Raw genomic sequence first — 26,948 nt, 5'->3', positions numbered from 1 at the left:
TATTTCCCCCTGAGGCCTGATTTGCAGAAGTGCTGAGCAGCTAGAGCTGAAACAGATCAATGGGAGATACGCTTTGTACGTCTCAAATGCCCCACAAGTCTAAGTAGTGTAAAAGTTGTACACTAGGGCCTCAAATTGGCTGATCACATGTAGAAAATAGCTTTCTCAGCCTCTGGCCTTTGATTCCATATTTGTAGAAGGGGGACACCACCGCTCCACAAATCCTCAGGAATCAAATATTTTTGGAGGTTGAAGCATGGGTGCTAAATAAATCGTGATACTTTTACCTTGAAAGGTTAGAAAGACTGTGTCTAAAGTGGCCTGTTATGGCACTGCCAGGTTGGTTTCAGTTAATGAGCCTCTGAAGGTTTTCTTCTGCAGTCCAGTGCTGAAGGTCCAACCAGCAGCCCCTCTCTCTGTCTCCTTCCCAAGAGTTAGGCTGAGAGAAATAAATAGTCATGCTAAGGGAAGCATAAAGCAAAACCAGTTGCCTCCTTCTGGTCAGCTTTATCCATTCAAGGATCAGCCCCTTGAATTTCTATTAACTTAAGGCTTCGTCAGGTTCTTACATAACTGCTAGGTGCATGTCTGGGACTGGATCTTGTTCTGTTGAAGTCACTGAGCAATCTGAACAGACTGCAGTGGAGGAGGAAGAGAATTAAACCCTGAAAAAGACAGCTTTTGCTCTCTGTGTAAAAGGAAGCAGTGCCCTGAGCTACCACAGCTTTGTGTTGATAGCATTCCTCTTGTCTGCTGTGGTTTAGGCTGAAGTTTGGAAAACGTTTCCATCTGAAAGGCCAGACCGGTCTTTCTGACATCTTTATGAGGGAAAAAAACATACATTAAAATTCATCTTATTTTTGTCATGTTATTGCAGGGCAACATTAACGTGACTGTGGGGCATATGAAATGAGGTGGCTGGCTTCATCCAGCCCCAGAAGTGCTCCTTAATCTGTGTATTGATGATAATAGAATATCTCTTGTAATATATGGAGGACTATTAAAGAATTTCTAAATTAGCCTTTTATAAAAAGATACTGGTTGTGTAGAGAGTAAGTAAAACATGTCAGGTTTAATCCATTAGAAGTGACTGCGATTCTTAATTCAAAGCCTAGAGAAGTGTAATTTATTTGAACAGTACTTTGTATTTCTATAGTACCTTTTACTCAAGTGTCTCAAAATGTTTTAGACTAATTGTTATACAGAAATAAAGAGCTGCTGCTGCTGCTGCTCAGTGGGTAGAACTCTCTTTGGCTAGGTCAAAGAGGCTTGTTTCTGTCACTGCTGTAAGTGTACTGAAAATCAGAATAGTGGGGTTTTGCACCGTATTGCTGAGAGATATTTGCCTAGGCAAACTGCAAAGCAATGAAAAAGCTGCCTTGAGGGTCTTGAGGCTTCCAGGTCCAAATCTTGTATCATCCTTAATGCAGATCTATGTGAGATAAAGCTGCTCAGGCCCAGTTGACACTCAGCTGAAGTGGTATAAATGATGCCATTTTCATATGTTAGTTTATATGTTGTTTATATCTTAGTTAAATCCAGTGCAAATGTCTGGGCATTTTAAATGGATTCTGACCGGTTAATGTTCATTTAAGAGTGAAGCTGTGATCACAGTTGGGTGCTAACCTAACTAGTACTGTACTTTTTTCTATCAACTGACTTCAGATGAGTTGATGGGCCCTCTGCGTTAGCAGGCAAACCTGTGACTTCTGTGGGAAACAGTGCCAAGTAGAAGGGGGATTAAAAGATGAAGAAGCAGCTTTAATGCAAAATGCCTGTACAGGGTGATATTTGTCCTAACGATAGAGGCCAGTGTATGTCCCTCATGTCATTCTCTAGTCTCAAACCCCATTTCACGACAGCACTTATGCACATTACGCCCCACCGAATTCAAGAATGTGGCTGAACAGAGATGGAAGAAAAGTGGTGCTGTGTAAGCAGGTGTTTGGACTCCAGGCTGTAATGGTTTCCTCAGATAGTCTATCTTTAGTATTTCTTCGTCATTTTTTTTTAAACCTGGGAGGAATGAAAAGTTGGGGGAGGAGGGGGAAGAGAGAGATTTGCATGTGAGATCAGAGCCAGCATGATTTTAGATCTTTGTGCTTTTTGTGATGGTTAAAATTTGCTAAGCTTCTGAATCACCTTGACACTTATTCCAAGTACAGCAGCATTATCTGTGGATTATCATTGTGTTTAATAGCAACAGAATAGTTATGGCCTAACATTTTAATGTCTACTTAGTCTTTGATCTGTGACAAGACTGTAATTATGTATTGAAAATCCTTTAACAATGTATGTTGAAAGGTGATTAATGATCACTTCTAGATTATTGACTGAATTTCCAAACTGAAATGCCTAGTCTTTTGGGGTTTTTTTTGTTTTTTATACTCAGTAATGCAGCTTGATAGTCCAAAAAGCTGCATACATTTTTCCTCTCCTGTTTAGAATAGCAATAGCAGAATTATTATTAATAGCAGAATAGAATAGCAGAAGAGTTAAAAGACAGAAAATATTGAGGTCCTTAAGTGATAAAGCTATAATTTGCCAAATTGCTATTTTACTCATGTCAAATTCACTAAAAAGTTTTGCAGTTATATTAATTAAATATCCTCCAAATGAGAAAATTTGTTCTTTTACTATGAGCTATTTCTAGGGCAGGGGAGAGGGAAAGGTGTAGATCTCCTTTCAGCTCAAAATCAATGTGATGCTGTCCCTACAAAGACTGTTAGAATAAATATTGACCTACAAAAACCGTTAGGATAAATATTGAGAATTCTTGGATTATCTTTGAAGAAAGGCATATTTTAAGAAAGTATATAGTCAAAAAAATTGATTATTTATTGATTATTTCTGTTTGAGTAGTTTTGGGGAGTAAACTGACCTTGCTTACTTCCTTAATATCAGAGGTTGTTGTTTTGTTTACTGAACTGAATTCAGTAATACACTGAATACACTCAGGCTGCTTTCTAATGGCAGAAAATAATGAAAAGAAATGGTGAGTTTTCGTAAAGTAAATATATCGCTGTTGGGTAAAACTGCTGATGGCATAGCCCCATACCTAACCAGCTGAGCCCAGTGCCACATTCTTCATTTCTGCCTTGGGTTGAAGTTGGAGAAATCACAATTTGTGAAATCCTTAATCAAAAAGAAGGATCATAATAGAAGGGTCACAAGCAAATTTGTATTTGTTGTAGAACTGTATTCAGGGCATATTGAAGTCATCAAAATCGTTCCTGACAGTTTAAAAGGTTTCGAATGGACCTGCTATGCATTAGCTGCTAGGAGAGCACCGTTTATCGCAGCCTCATGATCTGCTGACTCCTGGGCCAGTCTTGTTAACTCTTAGTAATCTTCATTTGTACATAAAATCCCATCGAATTACATCAAGTGCTTGGACTACTAAGAGTTATAGACTTAACCTCCTTATGATGATGTACCACCAGGAAGACCATAAAGGTGCGTGAATTTGAGAACCAGTAGGTGAAGGCAGGACACAGTCAAATATTGCAAAATTGGATATTCACATAGAAAGGATTTGGCCCAGGGTTTGAAAGTCGCTAGAATAGAGTTTAAAGCTGGTGCTGCCATGTTTTAAACTGTTTGTCCTCCAGCTAAATAATTGGTTCTCTTAACTTCTTGAATAGAGTGGCTTTCTCCCATGTTTTGTGCTGTTTCTAGCGTATGACCTCCACAACTTTTTGGCTGCTTTTATAGTACAAAAGATAAATAAGAGCAATCTTATCAACGTATTGCTGCACAAAGTTGTGTTGGGGAAAAAACAAACAGATGCCATATACACAGTACCATAAGGATTTAAGAAAACACATGATTCCTTTTAGGTATGTGGCTGGATCAACTCCAAGTGTGTATGGAAGGGTGGAGATCAGTCTGACTAACTGTAAAATAAGTTGGCATCTTCTGGTACTGTAGCTCTGTTTTCTGCATGACTGACTGAAAACCTGGCATTGTAACATGCCGGTTGCAGTGAACCTGGCTCTAGTATGAGCTTGAGAGCTGGATAAGGGACAATGGTGTAAGGTCCTTTCCCGGTATCCAGTTTTGTTATCCAATTTTGACCCTAAGCATCTGTTTAACAGAGCTCAAAATCAAGTTTATGGAGTCAGTAGTATTGTTTATTGCATAAATATATGGTCACCCTGCCAGATATAATGGACTTTGATTTGTGTGCATTATTCATCAGCCCTCCCTGTGCTTCCCTGGAGGTTAGTGCAGAGCCTCATGAACAGCTAGACAGGCTTTGTGTGACAGGGAGAACTAAAATGTGCAGAAATCAGTCAGGTTCTCCTGGCTCTTACAGGGACATTTTAACTTTTAAGAGACTAATGTCAAACAGGTTTTCTTTTGTTTGCTAGGGATTTAATTTTACAATTCCAAATATTTTTGAAAAAAACTGTTAATCTCCTGAATAGTTTACCTAACATTCAGGAAGTTGTTTCAAGTGGACTTAGGATTTAATGAGTGGTTGGGATGTTATGCATAAAATATGGTAAGTTCCAGTGGATAGATCAAAAGACCAGAAGTAACTGACTTCCAGTAGAATCTGGTTACTGTCTGTAGCTCTGACACTGACTTCTATATGCATTTCCACCCAAACAGACCTGGACCGTATAGGCTTGCGCTCCTCACTGCCCAGACACAAACCAGATCTGATCCTGCAGCCACAGAGCCAAGTTAGCCTGGTACTGTGTACTGTGGTTAATACGACCTGCAGAAAGACAGAGCAGTCTACATTGGCTTGCATAGATATGCCAGGTATGACTTTAGGCAAATCATAGTAAAGGAAATTGAGTCAGAGTCAGTTGTCAGCAGAATGGGGGCAATACTTTTCTTTTCAAACTCCACATGCTTTGAAGTGGGCACTCTGGGTGGCCATGGCTGTTTCATCTGTACCTGCAACCCTTTTTGCATACATAAATCAAAGGCTTAAGTGACAAAGTAAATGCTGAAATATAGGGAAGGAGGCAGGTCAGGACAGGAGGACATGATTTCTGTCAGATGCCATGTTCATGCAATAGATCTCTAGTTCTGCATATCCCACTGTTCCCTGTGCCCATCTACAGTGCTCAGCATATGTGGAAAACCCCACAGACATTTACTGGTGCATTATCAGGTATGGGTGGGGGTGTCTCCAGGGTATGTAGTGTGTTCTGTAGGCAGCTGCATAGCAATGAGTTTGCCAGATTTATCCTCAATAGTTTTTTGAAGCACTCACTGATAAATGATGAATATAATAGGGATCTTAACTGAAAGAAACAAAGCTTCTCTGACTTGGCCCAAATTTGAGGACTTTTCTCCCTACCTCTGTTATTTCGAAAGCTGGTGTTCTGGGGCTCTTGGGCTTATTGCTATTGGAGTATCTTACTTTGTACTATTGCACTGTGGTTGTGTTTAGATAGTGATTTGGTTGTATTTTGTAAATTTAATATCTAAATGTATCAGTACTGCTGTTTAGAATTTTTATAAATTATGTAGGCAATACGTATGATATCGATGGACAGGTTTTTCTGTATTGGTGTCAGTATTGAGTAGTTCAGTGTTCAGTTCATGGAAAGCTGATTCTTATTACTTTATGGCTAAGCTACTGGAACGATCCCTTCTGCATTTTGCCACCAGAATCTCTGTCCCTTAGAGTATGCAGTAGGCAGAGCTTTCATAGCTCTCAATTTTTTTTTTTTTAAGTCTAAAGATGGAACCTAGGGCAATAAAAAGGGTTCTACTGTAAGAATAGAAATAAACATAAATAAAATGTGGAAGAAACTTGGATAACAGGTTCAATGCTGTCTGATTTTTCAAAGCACATTGGAAACTGCCAGGCATCTCTGCTTTAGAAATATCAGGCAGGTAAGAAGGGAAACATATAATATACATTTAAAAATGACGGATTCCATTTCCAGACCTGAGCTGTTTTTGCCCTCACTGAAGTTCTTTCCTTCTGCTACAGGCAAGTATAATAGACTGTCCGAAACTCCTGTGAATTCTGACTTGGAAGAAACAGGGCCATGCAGATGAAAAGAAGGAAAGCTAGGAAATCCCTCATGAAATCTGTGTAGTGACGTATTTCTCCATACAGTTCCCTTGAACTAAATACATTTTAAATTCTTACCATCTTAACTTCAAAATTAAAAGAGAGGAAAGCAGCATATCACTGGTTTTGAGTAACTGCTGAAGGAGTGACTAAACAGGATGAATATGGAAACACCTTTGCAAAAACTGTAGGGAGATGGACAAGCCAAGAAATTCAGTAAAGTTCAGAAAGATAAGCTGCTCTCTGTAGTCAACCAAGGTAGACAGAGCTGCATCGTTTTCAGCCAAGAGTGTTTTAGGTTGGGGATGTGGTTGTTTCTGAAAATGCGTTCTTAAATAACAGAGTAGCAGCAGAGTGCCAGAATAACACTGCTGTCTCAGGAAACAGTCCAGATAGGGGGAAGGGTATAACTTCTTCCAGGCTCAGTGAATAAACACAACTATGGACAGATGGATGATAGAAGTAATCTCTGAGGGATATTCCAGAGAACTGCAGGGAAGAAAAAATGGTGGGGGAAGGCAGGGAGAGTGACTTATCGCTTTTCAAGCATTGGGAGCGTGACAAAGTTAAAAAACAAACAAACAAACAAAAAAAACCTCTTCTCAACTCTTCCCCATCTTCACCAGACAAGTGAGATAAGCGTAGAATCCTTTCAACCCAGGAAAACTGTTAGGGAAGTCTGCTGTGTTGACGATAATCCGAAATAAACTAGCCAAAGCTCTAAGTTAAAGAATTTGTATGGCCATCATCACTGTAATATCTAAGCAATAAGTAATAAATTGGAATGTCTATATAACATATCATGGCTGGCACCTGAGATTAATAAGACATGGTCTTTTCTTGTCTGTCTTGTCCGATCCTGGCAGCTGATCTAACCAGAATGATTTTTCCCCCTTGCTGCTGCTCTGGTCTTCCTATTGCAGTTCAACTTTTACCAAATTATTTCCTGTCTCTAATTTTAGAACTCTGAAAAAGCTGCTTTTCTTCACTTTCTCTAAATTTGGATAGTATTTCTCCTTGACAGTGATGGTTCTTTAGGATAAACAGGTAGTAGTGAAATTATGCACTCTGTTATGTACCTGGGGGGTTGGCTCTCCATCATCTGGGTCACAAGGAGTTAGTCTTGGTGATCGGTGATCGAGGCTTTGATGAGAATGCTTCATTTTCTTGTCTACTTTCCTTAGCTGCCTCTTGTGTCTTAATTTTGATTTATGCAAAGTAAGTTAATGCTGCTGATACAGAATGGTCATGTTTGTCTTGTGGCCGGTTTAATACTTATGGGATTCTGAGCTATGCACTTCCTTTCCCTTAAACGTATGGGGGTTTGTTAATGACCTAGTGGGTAGGTATATTGTCACTTTGCGACCTTGGAGAGCTTTTTATGATGCTGGGCCAGAGTCTCTGCTTGCTTTTGGGGGACTCTAAGAATCCGTTCTTGTTGGGAGTTACTCTAACCTGCCACAACTATCTCACAAGCAGATTTCCTTCTATGGTCCCTTTTCTTGCTTCAGGAAAAATGTACTCTGTTTTTCCACAGTTTTTCTAAGAATGTGAGCAAAGGAAACCCATATAAAAGCACTGTATTGTTCACAAGGGCCTTGAAATTTTTGGCAAGGCAACCAACCCACGGTATTTCATTGTTTGTGCACACAAGCAAACACCCAGTGATCCTAACCTTTGGGGGCATTTTAAAGGGAATTTAATATGAATCCATTGATGTTTAAGGTTCTTCTACACTTGCCATGTGTAGTAATGGGATATGCATAAACTGGGCTCTTCTGAAAGTCTGAATGATATAAAAACTATTCTGAGCAAGCTGAATCTGCTTTAGTTAGAAACAATACTTCATGCTGAAAAATACTTCACAATCTTATTAGCATCACTGAAGGTATTCACGATATAATCTACTACTCCCAGGAAGAAAGGCTGTCACTTATTAACTCAGAGAAATTAGCTAAAGAGGTATTTTTTACCATTCTGTTAAGAAATGTCCAGTAACCAAGAACCAACTGTTGCTAAAAAACTAATGAACTGCAGGGCGACCGTGAAGAGTAATTGCAAAAAACGTCACATTGTGATGGGTTCAATTTTCTGTCTTGATACCACTGCCTGGAATGGATCCATGTCTTGGCTTATCCTCTGACATAAGATTTCTTCTTGATGCTGGCAAAGCTGTTATTACATGGTCAGAAAAACATTTTTTGACTTTGTGATCCCCAAAAGTGCTGGAACATAAGGTTTAAGTGCTGAGGATTTAGGTAGTCTAGTGAGCTGTGAGATGATCTGGATTAGTGCCCTGACTGTCAACCCCAGGATGACTAGAAATCTGGGTCTGTGAATCCAGTTCAGTAAAAGCAAAATAGTTTTGCCTCCCCTCTGCCTTGCTCTGCTCTCTTTTGAATGCCTTTGTGTTGTCTGTTGAGGTTGTTCACCAGCAGCTTTGTTAGCCAGCGCAAGGTGACTCCTCCTGTCTCAGGAAAGTGCATCATTTTGTATTAACTGGAGCTAGAGTAACATATGCACAACACCTGCAGGTTGTCATTCCTAGTTTTGTTGCGTCTTCAGGAAGACTGAGGCCAGCCTTTATTTTTCTCAGGTATGTTCTTTTTGTTAAGATTGTGCAAAATATTTGTGATAGTATTACTTAAGGATTATTAGTTCTCTGCGTATCACAGAGCCCTGCAGAACGCTTCCATATCACAGTCTGGACCAGAGGTCTCTGTGACTGCAGAATTCAGTGGGATTTGAGGCTGCTGTGCATCTTTTGTAGGATCAAGCACCTAATATTGATGCGGTGACATTAAACTTGAGGTTAATTGGAAGACCTTTATTTCTTCCCCTTGAGTTTGCCTAGGCAGCAATGAATACTTAAATTCCGGGCACAGCTACCTCATGGGAAGACTGCTGAAGAAATCATTTCTCTTTCCTATGGCCTAAGGTTTGGAAAAGGAAAAAAACCTCTGTCCATGGCAGCTAATAGGGCAGTCTGCTACTGTTTGGACTATTGCTGATTGGTAACTTTGTGTTTAGAGAGACCAGAGAGCAAGCAGGGTCACAAATCTGATGAGATGTCAATATAATACCTGCCTTCTGAGGAAGGAACTTAGCGGTTTCCTTTTAAAGGAAGCCCTATTAATTTAGCATTAATAATGTATTGAACTTTAAAGGCTCAAGGATATTGAGGCCATTTCTTTGAAGCTGCTGAGTGTCCCCAAACCACATTGAAATTAATGGGAGTGGAGGGCATGTAGCACAATGTAAAGTCCAAGCCTTTTGGAAGTTAATATCACAAGATGTCTTGCTGCTTCTTACTGCGTTATTTTGCAGAGCTCTTCAAACTTTATATCTAGGCATGATTAAACAACTCATCAGGCAGGAACTGCCCCATCTAACACAGCACAGAGTAGCTACTATATATGCTGTCGCTCCCATCACAGACTCCGGAAAACAGTGAGATAACCAAATTGTGTTAATGTGGTTTAGGACCCATGAATCCTTAAGCACACCATCAGTGACTATTTTGAGATGAAAGGTGCTGAGTCTTTCTGGCATTACACTTCAAACTTCCCACACTGCTTGCAATCAGGATTTTGTGCTAGTTGTTCCAATATAACTAGGTGTATTTCTCCTCCATTAATTTAGTTGCTTTGATTTTTTTACAGTAGTTCAGTTCTGATGCAATTGTGCCAGAGAATGAAAAGAACTGTATCTTTTTCAAAAGTAATGTGAATCAAACAGATATTATGGGTTCTGTGGAAGGAGAGGGTCACATCCCTAGCTGATAGTAATTTGTAGGTAGAACTTTGTCCATTCTTGCATATCAAATAAAGCTGCTCAGGTTTCCCAGCCAGTGTGGAGAGCTATGTAAAAGTTGTTTGTTTCTTAAGCCTTTCAGAAATTAAATTTTGGTGAGGGAAAAATATACTAAAAGAGTTGCTTTTAAAAAATTGAAGCAAGTAATATTAAGTGTAACACTGAGCATTCTAGCCCTGTTAGCCAAAAGCTGCTTGGAGGTGTAAGCATCCTATAGTTTACATTACGTGGACCTACTAATGCTCATGTGTATTAGTCACATTAAAAGGACAGCAGCTTTACAGGGACATTTGATGTTCTATAAATGGAGTTAGAAACAGTAGCAGGATTTCGTGTTAAATTGGGTGCGGTGACATAAAATAATTCACCCTGCATTGCAATTCATCATTTGCATTGGTGTGCTTTGGCGCTTACAGAAGAGTGAGTCAGAGTGGTTTTAACTTTTTCGACTAAAAGCTTTAGATACAGCCTGTGTTTTTTTTCATTTATATGAGAACTTAAATAAGAGTTACATGACCGGGCATATATCTTTTATGTAAAAGTGCATATTACAAGTTGGGACCCACCATCCAAAAAGCATATATTTATACATCTTTCTTTCAACAGCATGATGTAGCATGCATTTATCTACCATGTCCATCTCATGTTCTTCATAAACAATACTGGGAATGATTCCTGTTTGCACAAAAGCTTAAACTGCTTTGACAGTGTGCAGAGGTCAGAAAGCAGGTAGGTTGCTAATTGTTGCTTTCCTACATTATATTTCTACTGCTGAGTGAAGGATGCTTAACATAACTAAGGGCCTAATGAACACAGTTTTGTGGGATCCCTTTGACTAAATTTTTTCATTCCCATTCTTGAACACAATGGGGTGATAACTGGTATTGCCACGCAGTTGGTATAGGCAGATAAATGAAAGTGCACAGTCACGTGCAAGATGAATAGCAGAGGAGTCCTGTCTGTCAGTTCTGTACAGTGGCCTTTAGACTGGTTCTCCTTTACCTTTGCCCTTTTCTTCCCATTTTAAAATTCAGTTTATAATTGTTTGAAATTCTTTAGTAAATAGATTCACAAATGTATTTCACCAGAAAGGATGAGAACGATATCTGCACAAGACCCTGCTCCCTGCAGAGCAGAGCTGGGCCTTATACACACTTTTCATTTCCTGCAAACTGAGCTATCGCTAGATGCTACAGAAGTCTTTGGCCCAGATTTTTAATTGGAGTCATAGCAGAACACAAAATTATGATAAATAGAAAATACAGAGAATAGTCAAGTCTTTGTGCCACAGCAGAGTTCCCATGATAGTGCCTTACTTTTGCCCTCAAAAGTGATAAAACCAGGTCACGTCCGTTTTGCTTGTGTGGAATACTGTTTGGAATTCACAGCAGCAGTGAGAGCTTTTACACACGGGGACGGTGGAGGAAGGATTTATGGAACTGGAAAGTATTAACTTCACAAAAGAGCATTTGCATGTTTTCTGAGCAAAACGTTATCCAGAAGAAAAAAAAATCTGGCATAGCTGATGAAAGTATTTTATTTATTGATCCCTTTATAATCCTTTGTTTTCTTTTTCCTCCCTCTTCGTATGGTGAGGCATACAGTGTAGGCTGTAGTAATATTCATAAGCAGGCTAACCTTTCTTGGCTTGTAAGTGTTCACGTATAAATGATGCTTTATATAGCGCCTAAAGTGTGTGGGTTTTTTTAATATAAAAAGGCTGCATAAAAACATCTCAGATAATAGCTCCAATTACGTAGAGGTTTGTTTTAAACAAACTGAACATTAATTATAGAAGGCTGCATCTTCAGCTAATTACATCTGCTTAGCTCCCCTGTTGTCAGGTCCACTTTATACATGTGTATTCCATTTGCTGTAAGAGGTACTTGTTGGTATGAGCCAAAAGCTGATACTTTTGTGATTCAGGATGTAGAAACTGATTGCTTAGAATAAGTGAATGTGTTCATTCCTAAGTTTTGACAGCCCATCCTTGGGTTTAACAGTGTACAGAAGATCCATATAAAATATAGTAATTAAAACTATTAATTTAAAATAATTACAAACTAAGTACATTACCTAAGATTCTTTAAATGGATTTTAGCAAAAAAATTAAACTTTTTTTTCTAGCTTTTCGTGTTCTTTTTAAAGCATGCTGCGCTGTTCTCTGTAGGAATAATTTTCTATTAGATGACATGATCTTCCCAGACAGCACAGAAAAATTCCATTACTTTTAATTTCTTCCATAAGGCACAACCATCTTGGATTACCTGCTTGTCAGTGACGGAGGGAGGTACCCTGAGGGCTGTTAAAATACCATGGGGTGAACTATGGAACTCTGATTGAAACCTCATAACGCCTGTAAAGCCAATAGTCTGTGGAATACAAAGGGTAAATATAAGTGAAGATCATAGAGTCATCTAATATTTTGTAAATAGATCTTTCATTTTCTGTGTTAAGCTTTAGAGCAGCAGCTTTGAGGATTTATTTTTCTTGTACTATGCCATTTTTCTCTAGGTTTCATATGAAAGCATTAGCAATGAATTAATGCCTTACGCTAAGTTTATTAATTATGAAATTATATGGCTCATAGTTGCAGCTGGTTTTCTTTAATCGTGTAAATATGCAAAAAGGGTAACAGCAATAAAAACATTCTTGTCTTTAATGCCAGGCCAATACTAGCCAGGTCATCAGAGCAAGACTCTTAGGATGTAAGATGAGGAGAGAGAAGCATACAGAATGGTTAATGTAGCAAACAGAAGAGCTCAGATCAATAAAATTCAAATAAAAAAGTTTTTTCTAACCTCTGTAATCCTGATTCTCCACAGTCTTGCATTTTTTGTCTGTGTGAAATGACTGTAAAGTGAATGGAGGATTCTGATCTGGCAGGATTCTACTCTTGGCTTATGCTCAGATGTGAATGACGTAAGTGACAGCATCAGATACAAGGCTGTCTGTCCATTTAAGCATAGAAAGTAAATGATTGTTTAATATCTTGCAAATAGGCATATTTACTGAGGGGCGTTTTGTATTAATTATTGCAATCCATGTTATGGTAGCATTAGCCTTCCAACAACATGAAGAGCTCTTTGTGCTAGAGTTGTATGCAAATATTTCAGCATCAGAATCATGGTACCTGGTATCTGATATAATGTTAACTGGTGATTTTAGAATAGTTTTAATGAATTACAGTATTTTCCAGCTTCTCTTTTAACCATAATTCTACCCATTTTAACATAGTTAACTGATAACTTTATGCAGCTTTGGCATCTTTTGCTGTTTGCAGTTACTTTATGTTTTTCTGTTCCTGTGTAATGCTGTTTCCCCGTACGTGGAAGTTACTAGGAAATGAAAAGGCATAGCATCTTGCAGAACTTAGCCTTTAATTTTATGCTCCACAATGAGACATACCTATAATTATTTGACAAAAATGAAAGCAATACATATCATATCTGAATAAATATCCTGTCTCCCCTACAGCAGCTGCATGAAAGAGATCTGACAAAATGGTGTTATATCACATAGCTACTAAGCTCAGATACTAGTGATAGCAATGCAGAGGGAGAGAACACTGTAACAAATGAAGGTCATTGCAATATCCTCTAGCACTGTGGACAAACGTGGCGTTTTGGACTGTCCCTGCTAATGGCAGAATAGAGTGCTGATGCTAATGTTGTTGTAGAGCTACTTGTACACTTAATCTGCTCCTAGCAGCAAAGAGTCTGTTCAGATGTGTTTGAGTATTTTGGTGTCTTGCAGAAGCAGCGATGCTTCTTGGAAGCAAAAGGCATGTAAAGGTTCTATACAATTTCCTGCCCTGGGTCTTTTGAAATTAGTCTTAAAATCAGAGGTCTTTGAGGTTTCAGAAATGAAATGTTTTTTAGAACTTAACCCTTTCCAGAAATAGAGCGTTGCTTTCTAAACCTTTTCATTTCCTTTTCTTTCCTTTCCTCAACCTGAAGCCCCTTCAGTATTCTTGTGTGACAGGTCATGGCAAAACAAGGAGCTGCCATGACAGTAGAAATATAGGAATATCTGAATCCACAAACCAAGCATGTGTATCTCTTTGTGGCCTTCAAGTGGCAGAACTTGAAGTGGCAGTGTTTTTCCTGTAATTGAAATAAGAAGGATGCTGAGAGAATTATGCTATTTTCAGTGTCATGAGGTGGCACATATGAAGAATCCTATTCCTTGGCAACAATTCCCAGGCCATACGGTTGAACCTGTTTACCCAGGCACAAGGCCATCCTGTCAGATGGGCATCGATACAACAATTGTAGAGACCCTGTATTGTAAGTGCATCAGGTGTAAGTGGCCTAGATAGGATTCCCAGCAAGCATTGTCCGTACGTCTGTTCATTCTGGTTTTATATTGCCTTGTTCCACTACTCATCCAGGTATGGGGTGGATTAAATTTCAAAAATAAAGAACAGCTGCTTTGCTCCTGTAGTAAGACTTCTTGCCCATTGGTATGATGGTTTAGGAGAAGGTTTTGGAACATACACACTCCTCCCTGGTCTTGCCAGTCCCCTCTCCTTCTGCATTCAGACAAATGAGAGCTTTATAAATCTTTTTCCTTGCTATGCGGAGTCCCTATAGGATCTGTCAGAGTAAATCTCTGGCACCAAACTGGATTTCAGATGCACAGCAGAGTGGAAATCCATGTTCAGTGACTCTCTGCACTGTTTTTGCAGGATGTTTTGCCTGAGCTGGTATAAAACATTGAGGCTTCAGGGTTTAAGAAAGAGCATGGCGCTAGGGATCGTCCCTCTAGCTGTTCTCTCACAGCAGCAACCTGCCTTTCCTCTCGATTTCCTCAGTGGCCTCAGTTTGCTGTAAATCAGCAGTTGCCCCAGCAATGCTCTTGCCCTACCTTAGATATTTTAAATGCCTGTGATACAGCATCTTATTTTGCTTCTTGTACTCCTATTTAAGTGTTTCATTTTCATGCGTATTGAAGAGATAAGGATCTGATGTCTGTGCAATGTGCAGAATGATGCCAGGTCATGCTCTTCTCTCATAGCTGAAACAATTGCACAGGCATCCAATTATTTAGTACAAAGCTTCGATAATCTAATTTTCTTGCTCATCTCACACAGTCTTTTTTTCCATATTAATGCAGAAGATCTGAAAAATATGGCAAAAACCTTAGGTTTCCTGATATTCCTTCTGGAATTAGCTTACTAAGTGTTGGGGCAACACACTGCAACAGAACTGCAGAGCTGGTATCTTTTGATTATGGTTTAATTTAAACTCTGAATAATGATTTTTTTTTTTATTTCTAGACATGAAATGTATCATTTAGATTGGTCAGAGTGGGTAAAATTGATAGATTTTCTGTTCTATGAATGCTGACAGTAAACAGTTGCATTTGAGAACATCCATCCTCCCCACAGTCTTTGTAAGGTGCCTCTATCCACGTACGTACCTTTTCACTCACTCTAAAATTCAGCTGCCTCTGGTTGGCTGAACCAGCTTGAGCTGTGTATATTACTACAAGGTCGATTTTAACACAATTAAATTTTCTGGGGAGTTTAAGCGGCAGAATGGTTGCTGTGTTTAGTTGGCATTCACTTATTAATATCCTCTCCTACTTCTGAAGTATCCTGAAATCTTTAAGGACTTCTCTTGCAGAGCATATAGGTGGAAAAACAACCTGCATGAACCAGTGCTGAGATCTGAGCGATCACAGTTCGGGCTAGATAGCTGCTGTTCAGATATTTTGATTGTGGGTTGGGATTTGTCATTTTCCAAATGTTTGTATAGTTTAGTCTAGCACAACAGAGCCGTACACAGTTTGAGTTCTCTAGGCAATGGTATAAAGGTTAAAAAATGAAGATAATGTCATCTGCAACCTGTAAAGAGGGCGCAGTGGAATAATCCGTTCAGTTCAACATGTCATCATTCACTCAATGCAGCGAGCATCAGCGCTGCAAGGAGAATTCTGCCCCCACACACATCCCATCCCATTAGTGCGTGTTTGGATTTCTGGTAAGCGGAAAGTGTTGGTCCTTCTGTCAGTATATTTAATTAACTTCAGCTTCACTTTGTTTCTGCAATTTACAGTCAGTTAAATCATAAATATTGTTTTGTTACTGATAGAACAGTATGTAATGGTCCTCGTTTTGTATCCTTTTTAGTTTGAATGTCACATCCTCTTTGTAATTTTTAATGACAACAACAATTTTTATTAGATTGCTGGAGCTTTTCCCAGGGTAATTGTGTCTTTTGTATATAATATCTGACCAGAAATGAAACTGCAGTAGAAAGCTGCTAAATTCAGCATTTTTTGTAGCTATGTGTTTATGTTTAAAAAAAAAAAAAAAAAGGCTATTAGACCTAGTGCAGGGGATTAAAAGTACCTTATAAAAACAATTTTTAAGCTAAAGATAAACTAGATAGCTGAGATTTCTATAGCTCAGTGAGAGAGTTTCTTTAAGCATGACAATATCAAGCATAATGAAAGTGAAGGTGGAACATATTTATATATTGGCTCTGTTCTTCTAGCCTATCTTCTGGAAATCAATTGTAAGTTTATCTTGCTGGGTATCTGTGTGCCCTTTGAATGTTTGATTTTCTATTAACAAAGATTTTACATTTTGGCCATAAAATTTGGTCCAGTTCCAATTTCCTTCAAGATGAAGACAAATAATGACCTTATGACTAGTGAACTGACTGACCGTGGCCTTTCTGCTCTTGGCTTTTCAGGAATTCAGAGAAGTCATTTAAGAACAGTTTCACCAGGAGCAGACCTTCTCCGAAGTTTAGACTGTTATGGTTATAGCCCTCAGAATACTGGTGAAGAAAAGCCTTTCCGTGTGTAACTGCACTGCGCTCTCAGAGTGCTGCATGTCACACACGTGTAACGGGAACGAGTACCTTGCCTAGCTGCCAGGAGGACTGTGGTGGGGATAAGCAGTGGCTGCTAGACTGCAGGCGGAGAAGATAATAGAAAGATCTTATCTCCCTGCCTGAGCAAAACAGCATAAACCAATAATTTGTGAAGCTGTGGGCTATACTTTTGGGTTCTGTTTTTGGAACTCAGAGGACATGGGATGAGAGGAAAAGCAGACAGGGACACATCTGTTGCCTACGATTCGTTCTGTCACTTCTTCCCATTCAACGTGAGAGATTACTGGAGAAGGATTGTCCTTTTCCTTGGGAGAGGAAGGGGAGAACTTGCCTCTCAATGCACAAACTTGGACTCGGATATTGACTACTGTATACGGGCACACTCTTCTTCTCTGCATTTTTATTTCATATTGAATTTATGGCTGGCACAGAAACCATCAATAGTGCTAGAGATCTTCACTTTCTACCTGAATTTTTAAATTTAGTGATGAGTTCTTTGGAAGTTGAGTATGATTTGCTGTCTGAAAAACAGGCACAAGCTGTGACTTTACTGCAAGGTACAGACACTTAGCACAATTCAATAAACTGAATAAATATCACTTGGGAAGTTGAGAGATGGCTCTTTTGTAGAAAATAATAAATTATTAAATAATAATTTTAGGGCTATCAAAGTTCTTTCAATTAAATATTTCCTATGCATTGCCTTAATTTTATTATTTCTTTGATTATTTCTTTCTAGCTCAACAAAATTCACCAAAAATCCATGAGGGCTGGTGGGCTTATAAGGAGGTGGTCCAGGGAAGCTTTGTTCCAGGTAAGTACAAGTCTAAAATCTTAGTTTTTATTAAATATTTTTTCACTGGATTTAGTATAGCTTTTTTTTAATTCATTGCAAAACTGGGAAGTACACATAAGTACTGAACAGCACGTTATACAGAACAGTACAAGGGTTTTGTCAATATGTCCTGCAAAGACCATGGCCATCTTCAGGAAAAGACGGATTGCTTTGATGACGTTCTGGTTTTCTCTCAGTTAAAAATAACCTTATGCTTCTTTATGAAAGTGTGTGTTCTGTGTATAGAAAAAAGAAAGGGAGAACTGAAAGGCAGTATTACTACTGGATGAATTTCTTATCTGATGTGGGAGTTCTGGACAATGCCATTTCTACAAATTTAAGAGTGTATTAAGAAAGAAAAAACAATGAAACGTAAACCTAGCTTGCAAGTTGCCATTGATTTTTGTTTTGGAAACAAGAAACGAGGGTGGGGAGGGGGAAGAAAAGATGAAACCTTAACTTAGCTATCTCCTTCTGTCAGCCATTGCTCTCTGTTCGTCTCCCTTCATTTTTTCCAAGACTCTAATAGTTCTTAGTCTGGTAATTTTTTATTTTGTTTTTGACCTAGAATTGCCACCTGATCTTTCTGTGCTCCCATTCTGTAAATTCCCTTATTCCTCCCTTCAAACAGAATGACTTTGTTAGGCCTTTCCTGTTTCATTTGACTAGCTGTTTCCACCAGAAAGGGAGTCAGGAAGTTTTAGCAGCTTCCACTGCCTGTTCAGAAACCCTCCATTCAGTGATCCCCTGAGACATTCAGTGATGATTTTAAGTTTAGTATGTTTTCAGTGCAATTGAGATGAACATGCATTCATTTATTTTACAGCTAAAATAGTGCTCCGAGTTCTACCATGAATGCACCATGAAAATTGCTATTTGATCATTATTTCCTCAATGCTCTAGAAAATATCATTTTGTGTAGCGTAAGCTATTCCTAAGAATTTGTAGATTTGATCTATCATCAGATTTTATCCCTGTTGTGGCAACAGCTACAATCTGACAGTCATAGAGACTATATCCAAGATGTTCGTTATCTTGATAGGAATACTAGTGCAAAGGAGATGAAATATTATAACCTAGAAGTTTCTGGCACTGAAATTCATGTGAAAAGCATAGAATCACAGAATCACAGAATCACTGAGGTTGGAAGGGACCTCTGGAGATCATCTAGTCCAACCCCCCTGCTCCACCAGGGTCACCTAGAGCACATTGCACAGGATTGCATCCAGGCGGCTTTTGAATATCTCCAGAGAAGGAGACTCCACCACCTCTCGGGGCAACCTGTTCCAGTGCTCTGTCACCCTCACAGTGAAAAAGTTTTTCCTCATGTTAAGATGGAAGTGTCTGTGTTTCAGTTTGTGCCCATTGCCTCGCGTCCTGTCGCTGGGCACCACTGAAAAGAGTCTGGCCCCATCCTCTCGACACCCTCCCTTCAGATACTTATACACATTGATAAGATCTCCTCTCAGCCTTCTCTTCTCCAATGATCACTATGTGACAACATCCACAGGCCTGAAGCTTAGTTATATGCTGACGTAAAATAAAGCAACTTTTCAGATTTACTTGAGATTGGTCTGGGCTGCCAAAGACACTACAGTTTATTGTTATGCATGTTTAGTTCCTAATGTCAATAGAGGGGGAAAAAAAACCCTGAACATTGTAATAACCTGTTTTTGAGAAGAAACTTCAGCTTGCCTGATTGGCATGACTCAGCTAGATGCTCAGTAGATGGGAAGTGAAAAAAATATTTACTTGTCTGACCTAATTATTTCAGCTGAAAGTTAATGAGAAAAATAAATTTGATTGCCAGCAAACCAGTTCATGTAAAGAAACATACTTGATCATGTGGCCAAGTAATTCTGATGGTGTTCTACTCATAATATCTTGAGAAATTTGGTCTTGGGAACATGCTGAACATCCTTAGTAAAACAAGAAGGAAATGGTGTTGACTGAAACTTTCAAGAGGGAAAACCTTTCAGACCAGTGTTGAGAGAAACCTGCTTTTTGAGAGAACCCTGGATTACCCACACCGTATTGAACTAACCTAGCACACATCATCAGGAATTGGTCCGGGAGGGCAATTATGAAGGGCTCACTGAAGCAAGGGTAATTTGAGGGCATCTTTCTTTCAGACTGTCACATTTCTTTCAAATTCAACTCTACAGCCTTACAGTGAGTCCCAGCAGAAGGGAGAAGACCCATGAATTTTTACGGAACAAACAACACATTTTTTCAGTAACACCTAGATTCTGGAGTCTTTGAAACATTTCAAGGATGTATTTTATAGTTATGATCTCAGACTAACACATCACAAAAGATATGTTAGTGCATATTAAGCTTATCCATAATGTTAGCTGTTGGATATCAGATCTCGCAGGAGATACTAATTAACACTGGAGAGGTGATAGCCGAAAGGCCATCTGAGGAGCTGTAGCTGAAGGTTCTGACTGATGTGCACTGAAGCAAACAGCTCTAGCCATCTGCTAAGATGTTACCTTTCTCCAGCTGTTCGTTCTGTCCCTGGGCTGGAAGTTGCCACCTCCAAAGATATTAGAAAGCCATATTTGTCCGAGTCTCTGTCACTGCAGTACAAAACTGACATCTTGTCAGTTTAAGCTAATATGATTGACGTGAATATGGCTTTTTAGCTGCTCAGTGTGGCTAACCACAGGCAGAGAGATGACTAATCGGGGGTAATAATATTATAAAACACTCCAGCAGGAGTTGCCAGAGTTTGTCTGTCACAGCCTTGCCTGTGTGAGTACTTTTTGCCTACGTCAGAGCAAATTCAGTGTCTTATTTTGAACTATCAAGTCCTGTTTCATGTGTTGTTGTCTAAATATGCATTCAAGAGTATATCACAATGTGCCCAGGTTAGAATATTCCATCAATAGATTTTTTCAGTTTAATACTCTGGTTTGGATATGTTTAAGTCCTGACTAATGCTCTGGATCCTGCCCAGATTTGTGTCTGAGCATTTTATAAAGTCAAACCATACTTTACTATATATCCCCAAATCTCAGACTCCTTATATTCAGTTATTGGTTTTAGGAAAATAATTTTAAATACCCTTCTAATGTAATATTTTCAGCAGGTTGTGATGAGACAGCATTTTTCCCAGATCTTGGATTCACAGTTTAAAATAAATGTTGTAAACCAGCGGCTCACACTCACTGATGTGTAGTACCTGACAGGTAGGAGAGGACATAGGTAGAGGCAACTCTCTCTTCCCCAACTTTCCTTTTTGCACTGCTCACCAGAGAAGCAGCGAGCGATGGTAACTATGTCAGGTCAGGCCTTCCCGCTTCAGTGACAGTGGCTCAGATCTGTCTTAGTGCCAAGCCTTGTAAGTGCGGGTTCAAAGTTGCAGTGCAGGAAGGAGAGTGCACCAGTGGCCAGGCTGCAGCTCTGCATATCCCAGGGATGCATAAAATACTCTCCCATCCCTTAACGGCTTCTAAAAGCAAAGAGTTGCTTTTTGGAAAAGGTAGGTAGTGCTTTAAAATGTTAATTGAATGCAAATTAGGTTCCAAATTAAACTTCAGGGAATGTTCAAGGAAGAAGAATGGATACTTTTATTTATGCATGGTGATTTGCATAATAACCAAATAATCTATATTACTACATACTTTCACTACACAGACTTTTTCTGATATGGAATATAAAAGTAGTTTGTGATGGATTAAAAATACACAAAAATAATCTTTTTTATATATCTTTTGTTTGGCTGAGTTTTGCTGACTTTATGAACGCGTTCCGTCTCACTGACACAGTAGCACAGGCATTTTGAGAGTTGCAAAGGCAATAATATTTCAGTCCTATTTTGCACCATTCCTTTTACTTCAAATACATGCTCATAACCTTTGATATTGTTGTGTGTCTGACTGTGTTGATTCTGTACATCCTGCTCTTGTTTGTTTTTGTCATATCATCGGAAAAGTGGGCTTTGGTAAGCATAAAATATAAAAGTGGTTAAATCTAATTTGTGTTTATGGAATCCACTTGTCAGAAGTCCATCCAGATACTGAAACTTTGTGTACATTTGCAGGAGCACATGAGTGTTTACTTTCCCTGGGAAAATTCTGTCTTCATGATCCTTACTGAATCATACTGAGTCTGAAGTTGTGTGGGAGTGTGGGGAGTGTGATACATTAGCTTGATTTGGTATGATGATTTAAAGAGGAAGTCCATTGGTACCAAATAATGAGTGAACTTTGCTGAAGGCGCAGAAAATGTTCTTTTCCTTCCCTACAGTAATGGTAGTAAAATAACTGTAAGTCCAGATACAGATTCAAATCCAGTATGGCTCATTACTGGTTACAGATTACCAGATCAGACAGGTACCCATTTCCCTGAAACTCTGAGATGAGAAACCCCCTCTTCATAGTTACTTTCACAACCCGTTTTACTATAAGAAGGAAAAACCTGCTACAGATTAATGCTTCTCCTGCCTTTTCCTAGGATGATGTTGATGGGATTAGGCCCTAACATAGACCAGCTGGCAAAGCTACACTGACCTAAAAGGAATCACAGTAGTGTTTGTGAAGCACTGTGATTCTCCAAGGAGAAAATGCATGAATTTGATAACAATTTACAAGGAAAAAGAAGCTTGAAACAAATGGCAGTAATGATCATGAGTGTCAGAACCTTATTTGTAAACTTCCTGCTATCCCCCCATGCTTTTGTTATGGCCCAGGCAGGCAGTTCAAGTGTCCCCAGTTTCTCCTGTGTGGACTTTAAGGTTTCTTTTTCATTGCCAATTTCTTTATATACATGTCCAAAAATGACCCCTAATTTGCAAGTCACTGTTAGAACCAGAAACTGTTTGTCCATGGCCTAAAACTCAGAGACAGAAAGCTTTAGATCCAAATACATCTCAGACTTTCGAAAAAACTCATATACTATGCTGTCCTCCAGTCACATAAAGGCCTATTTCATACATTGAGACCAAAGCGCTTAGTTAGGCTGCCTACATAACACAAAACGTAAGCCTACTGATTGCTTCTCCGGCATAGCTCCCTTTGTACTTAACGATAGCATTTTTTTCTAGTCTTATTTGGAGCCTTCAGGAGGCTGCAGTATTGCTCACCGTCTGGTGCATTTTCCTTGTCAGTGAAAACATGGTGCTGTCTGAGCCACAATAGTGTTTTAAACAGTCTGCACACACTCTTCAAAATCATTCAGTCTGGTGCCAACTCTGAAGAATTAACCAGCCGTATATAATTATTTATTGGAACAATAATGGTAGTTTTTCTTTTTTAAACCAATATATTGGAACACTTCATTTCTGCAGGGTGATAGAGCATAGATTCTGGAAATCATTCACTTATTGATTGAAACAGTGTAGTATGTATAATATTTCAGTTTTGCTTCTCAGTTAAGGATAGCTTGAAAGAAGTAAATATTTTGCACCAAATTTTTTTCATGATTTCTTACTTCCCTTAGTGATTTTGCAAAACCTGACTGTTTACAAATCATGCAACTAGAGAGGAAACTAGTATTTTTTGTATTTTTGCGTGGGACTTAAATATGATTATAAATGAAAAAACAGTCTCACTTTTGAATCAATTATTGATACAGTCCATAATTTTAGGGTAGCAAGGAACAGGTGAGTTGACTGCTTTTAACCTGGAAGAAAAAAAAAGGAAAACCCTTGAGGGGAGACATTTGATGGGCTTAGTTCTAATACAGGTATGGCAAAATTTGCTCATCTTATGAATTCTAACCGAATTATAACATTGAGATTTCAATTGAGACACCAGTTCTGTTGCCCTTTCTCACTTGACTAGCACCATTGTAGTTACTGAAACTATCAGAATGAGTCTGTAAGTTGGAATCTTCCATAAAAATGTAAAGAGGCTGTTTGGAGAGTGACTAGCACCTCAAAGGTTTGATTTGTCCCTGAACTTAAATATGAGAAATGGTTAAATTTGATATATTAAGACCTGTTTATGGCTCTACATAATACTGTTCCTTCACAAGCAGGTACAATTCCGTGTGATACAACCTGGACCCAAGGTTTTGCCAACATTTAGTCTTTTTGAAAGTGAGTTATGGGTACTGCATCTGAGTTAAATGAGTTTTCCAGATTAATGCTTTTGTAGGTTGGATTTTTCAGACAAAGCCTCTTGTTATGCAGATACTTGCGTTTTACTGGGTGATGAAATGTTCCTTGGCAAGTCAGTGATATTACTGATAGAACTATGCCATGCTTCTTTATAATCAGAAGTATATTTAACAATCTTAATCTATGTCTCTGAACTTCAGATCACACAGAACTTTAAGAAAATGTAAATATTTGCAGTCGTTCCATGTGTTTACCTGTTTTTTAATATAAATCTGAATTTGCTTGCTTTCATGAATAGATGGAGAAATAACACGAGATACTCTGTTTGAGTGGTGATTTGTAGTGTTCTCTTTCAATAGCAAGTCACAGCAATGGTGGAAATATCAAAGTTGATATAAATGCTAAGCTGCATATGTGAGAAATGGGATTTCTTTAATTCATTCAAGAAATTGCTGCAAGTGGCTGCTGAACAAAAGTGCCAATTTAATGACATTCTAGGATGTGCGGCAGGGCTGTGCTGGTTGTCTCATGGGCATGTTCTTACCAAGTACAGGTAAGAACACACAAGGTGTTTGTTCATCTGGCTGTAGTCCAGCTGTCTTTGTCCAGTAACTCTTAGTAATTAAGCAGGATTAAGGATTAGGTAATTAAGCAGGCTTTTTTTTAAAAGCTTTTTAGCAGTCCTTCCCTAGAGTTGCCAGCCAAGCTGAATCCTGAACTCTCATCATCATGCAAGAAGTACAAAACAAGCTTCAAAGGCATAAACCACTCTGGCTGATAGCATAGCCCATTTACTGCCAGTTCTGATGGGCCATTTTTGTGGGCAGTGACTAGCCCTTAAAAAGAGATGCCAACAAAGATGGCTGCATTAACTAGGAATATGCTGATTTTGGTGGGGGGTTTTTTGTTTGTTTGGGGGGGTTTTAAGCTACATCCAGCTTCTGCAAATGCTTCGCAATCTGTGCAGGAAATTTTCTTCTAATTTGTTCCCAGTTTCTAGCTAGCTTTGTATTACCTAGGAGTCTCTCTAGAAGCTTTCTGAGACAGCTTCAGAAGCTTTCTGTTTCCTGAATTAATAACTACAGTCAGTCTCAGGCCAGGAAGAAAAACTGTGGCTACAGCTTTGTAAGTGGTGTTTTATCCAGAGATGCAAAGGGTGATGGGCAAAGGGAAATTTTTAGAAACTGGTGGGAGTAAAAACAGGAGATTGATGGGTAAATGTGTGTTAGTCACATTATCTTGTTCAAACTGTGTTTTAAAAGTTGTAATAGATGATGTTAGATGTAGTCATATCAGACTCCTCTCTATTTATGGCATGTGCACCTTTGAGGTTGCAGTGGTGGGGAGTTTAAATTCATGCTTAACAGGCAGGGTCAAAGAGAACCTACTGTCTCTGTATGCTTCATGCTTAATAATAGCAGGTAACATGTTTCTTAATCAGAAAGAAATAACCTGCACTCTTTGTCAGCATAGATTGCTGAGACACTTCCTCCATTAGTTCTATTTAGCATTGAAAAAAACCTACAAAATTCTAAGGCAATGGAGAGGAGGATGTAGAGAACCTCAGGACGTTACATGCACTGTTCTCCAGGGCAGTCTGACTGTGGATGATGTGTCCTGGCAGAAAGCCTCCAGGGAATACACTCAGAGGAGCAGCAGCTCTCTCCACCTGCCGTAACATGGGCCTTCTCTCCTTCGCAACATCCGATACAGCTGAAGGCACTGAGATTTGACTCCCGTAGCCCCCTTGTGACTTGACTGGGAAACCTAGGATTGGGGATTATCCTTTTACAGGAGCTTTTGTTACATGCGTGGAAGACAACAGGTCATTATCTTCACTGCTTACTACTCCTTTGAACACTCGTCTGCACAGACCCTGTATAAGAGCCTTTATGTTGAGACTAAATACTTCTGAATAGAATCAATGACAGTCTTACATATGCCCTGTGGCTGCAACCATTTTGCAAACACACCTCTGAATACTTGTTTTCCTAAACTTCTTTCATATCTTTCACTCCTTCAACAAAATAAATAAGTACATTGCAGAGGGCATACTGAAGAACTCTGAAAATCTCAGATTTTAAACCTTGCCAAAGTTGTGGTTGGCCCACAGTTCTTTGCTAACATGGCCTTGAATCCCTCTTCCCCTCCTAACCTAATTACCTTTCTTGTTTTTTTTTTTCCCCTCTTAAGTTACAGTTGCTATCCAGAGAAGAAAAATTGCAAGTAACAGATGTATCTGGGACTCTACTTTATTATACTGACGGGACCAAATGATTCATGTTGTCTCCCTGTCTATTTCTAGCCACAGCCAGGCACTGCAAAGGTCAAGCCTTCCCTTAATAACAAATAACTGCATTGGATAGCATGATGCATCTTGCTGTGTTACCAGCTGTCTAGTACCTCTCTTGCTGAACATGCAGGCTCCTCCTGCTAGGACAAAAGCAATATCCTTTTTCTGCTTCAGAAATGTGCTAATATGGAAGACCTTCAAGGCAGTAATCTGCAGATCCTTGTCAAGTATTGTACCTCACACTTCGCTGTTAGGTCAGATGCCAATTTGGGAACAGCAGTATTCCAATTACTATTTGATTGATGAAGCTGAAGTGCCTCTTTCCCACTAGTCTGAAGTGGTTACGCTTACTAGATACCTCACAGTGACACTAGTGTGGGTTATAAGAAGGAACAATTAAGTTGCACTGATTCTTTGAGACAGCTGTAGTTTGTAGGGCTACCACAATCTGCGTGGCAACCATAGCTTTTAGTTGGGAGGAAGTTTAAGAGATGATGGTTGCCATTTTGTCATTAATGCCCTCCAATAGGAACATAGGGAGCAGTATCCAAAACATCTGCTGTCCTACTTGCTGTGGGTTCTCCAAGGACTGCAGAATCTTGAAGACTTACAGTTACTGTTGGTTAAGTAACTGTTCTTTCTGCAAATTAAACCTTTTTTTTTCCTGAAATATTATTCCAGCCCTTTGAACTTGTTAGAAGTGAAAAGCTAGCAAGTCCTCCTCTGTGGTCTTTCAGGGGTTCATCATACCAAGATGAGTGTATCCTCTTCAGTTTTGCTTAGAAAAGGAACATTCCTGTGTGGGATGTCAGAGTTATCATCAAAAGTTTAGGGTTTTGCACTAAAAAAATAAGACTAATATCAGGAATCTTTCTTTTCTTAGGTTCCACACTGTGACCTAAAAGCAAAGGAAGGAATTTCCAAGTATAGGTGAATACATATGAAAAGGTTTATCTTGTTCTTGACAGTCTACTAAATATAAAAGCAGTTGAAACAGTGGTCCGTGACCAACTCATTAGTAACTGAAGGCTTGTATGCCTTTACTT

At 39.0% G+C, this 26,948-nt stretch overlaps 1 protein-coding gene across 5 annotated transcripts in view; it reads left to right on the top strand.

Moving 5' to 3' along the window:
* Positions 1-26,948, top strand: part of CA10 (carbonic anhydrase 10) — a 212,066-nt gene that overhangs the window by 22,027 nt on the left and 163,091 nt on the right. For all 5 annotated transcript variants that reach the window (XM_067308147.1, XM_067308145.1, XM_067308146.1 and 2 more), the window contains one exon: positions 17,447-17,521. In XM_067308147.1, the coding sequence (XP_067164248.1) occupies positions 17,447-17,521 (75 nt within the window). The remainder of the gene's footprint in view (positions 1-17,446; positions 17,522-26,948) is intronic.

Source organism: Apteryx mantelli, chromosome 19, assembly GCF_036417845.1.
Source record: "Apteryx mantelli isolate bAptMan1 chromosome 19, bAptMan1.hap1, whole genome shotgun sequence".
In the NCBI taxonomy this organism is placed as follows: Eukaryota; Metazoa; Chordata; class Aves; order Apterygiformes; family Apterygidae; genus Apteryx; species Apteryx mantelli.
Note: the sequence above shows the minus strand (reverse complement) of the source record. Positions and strands in the feature narration are given on the sequence as shown.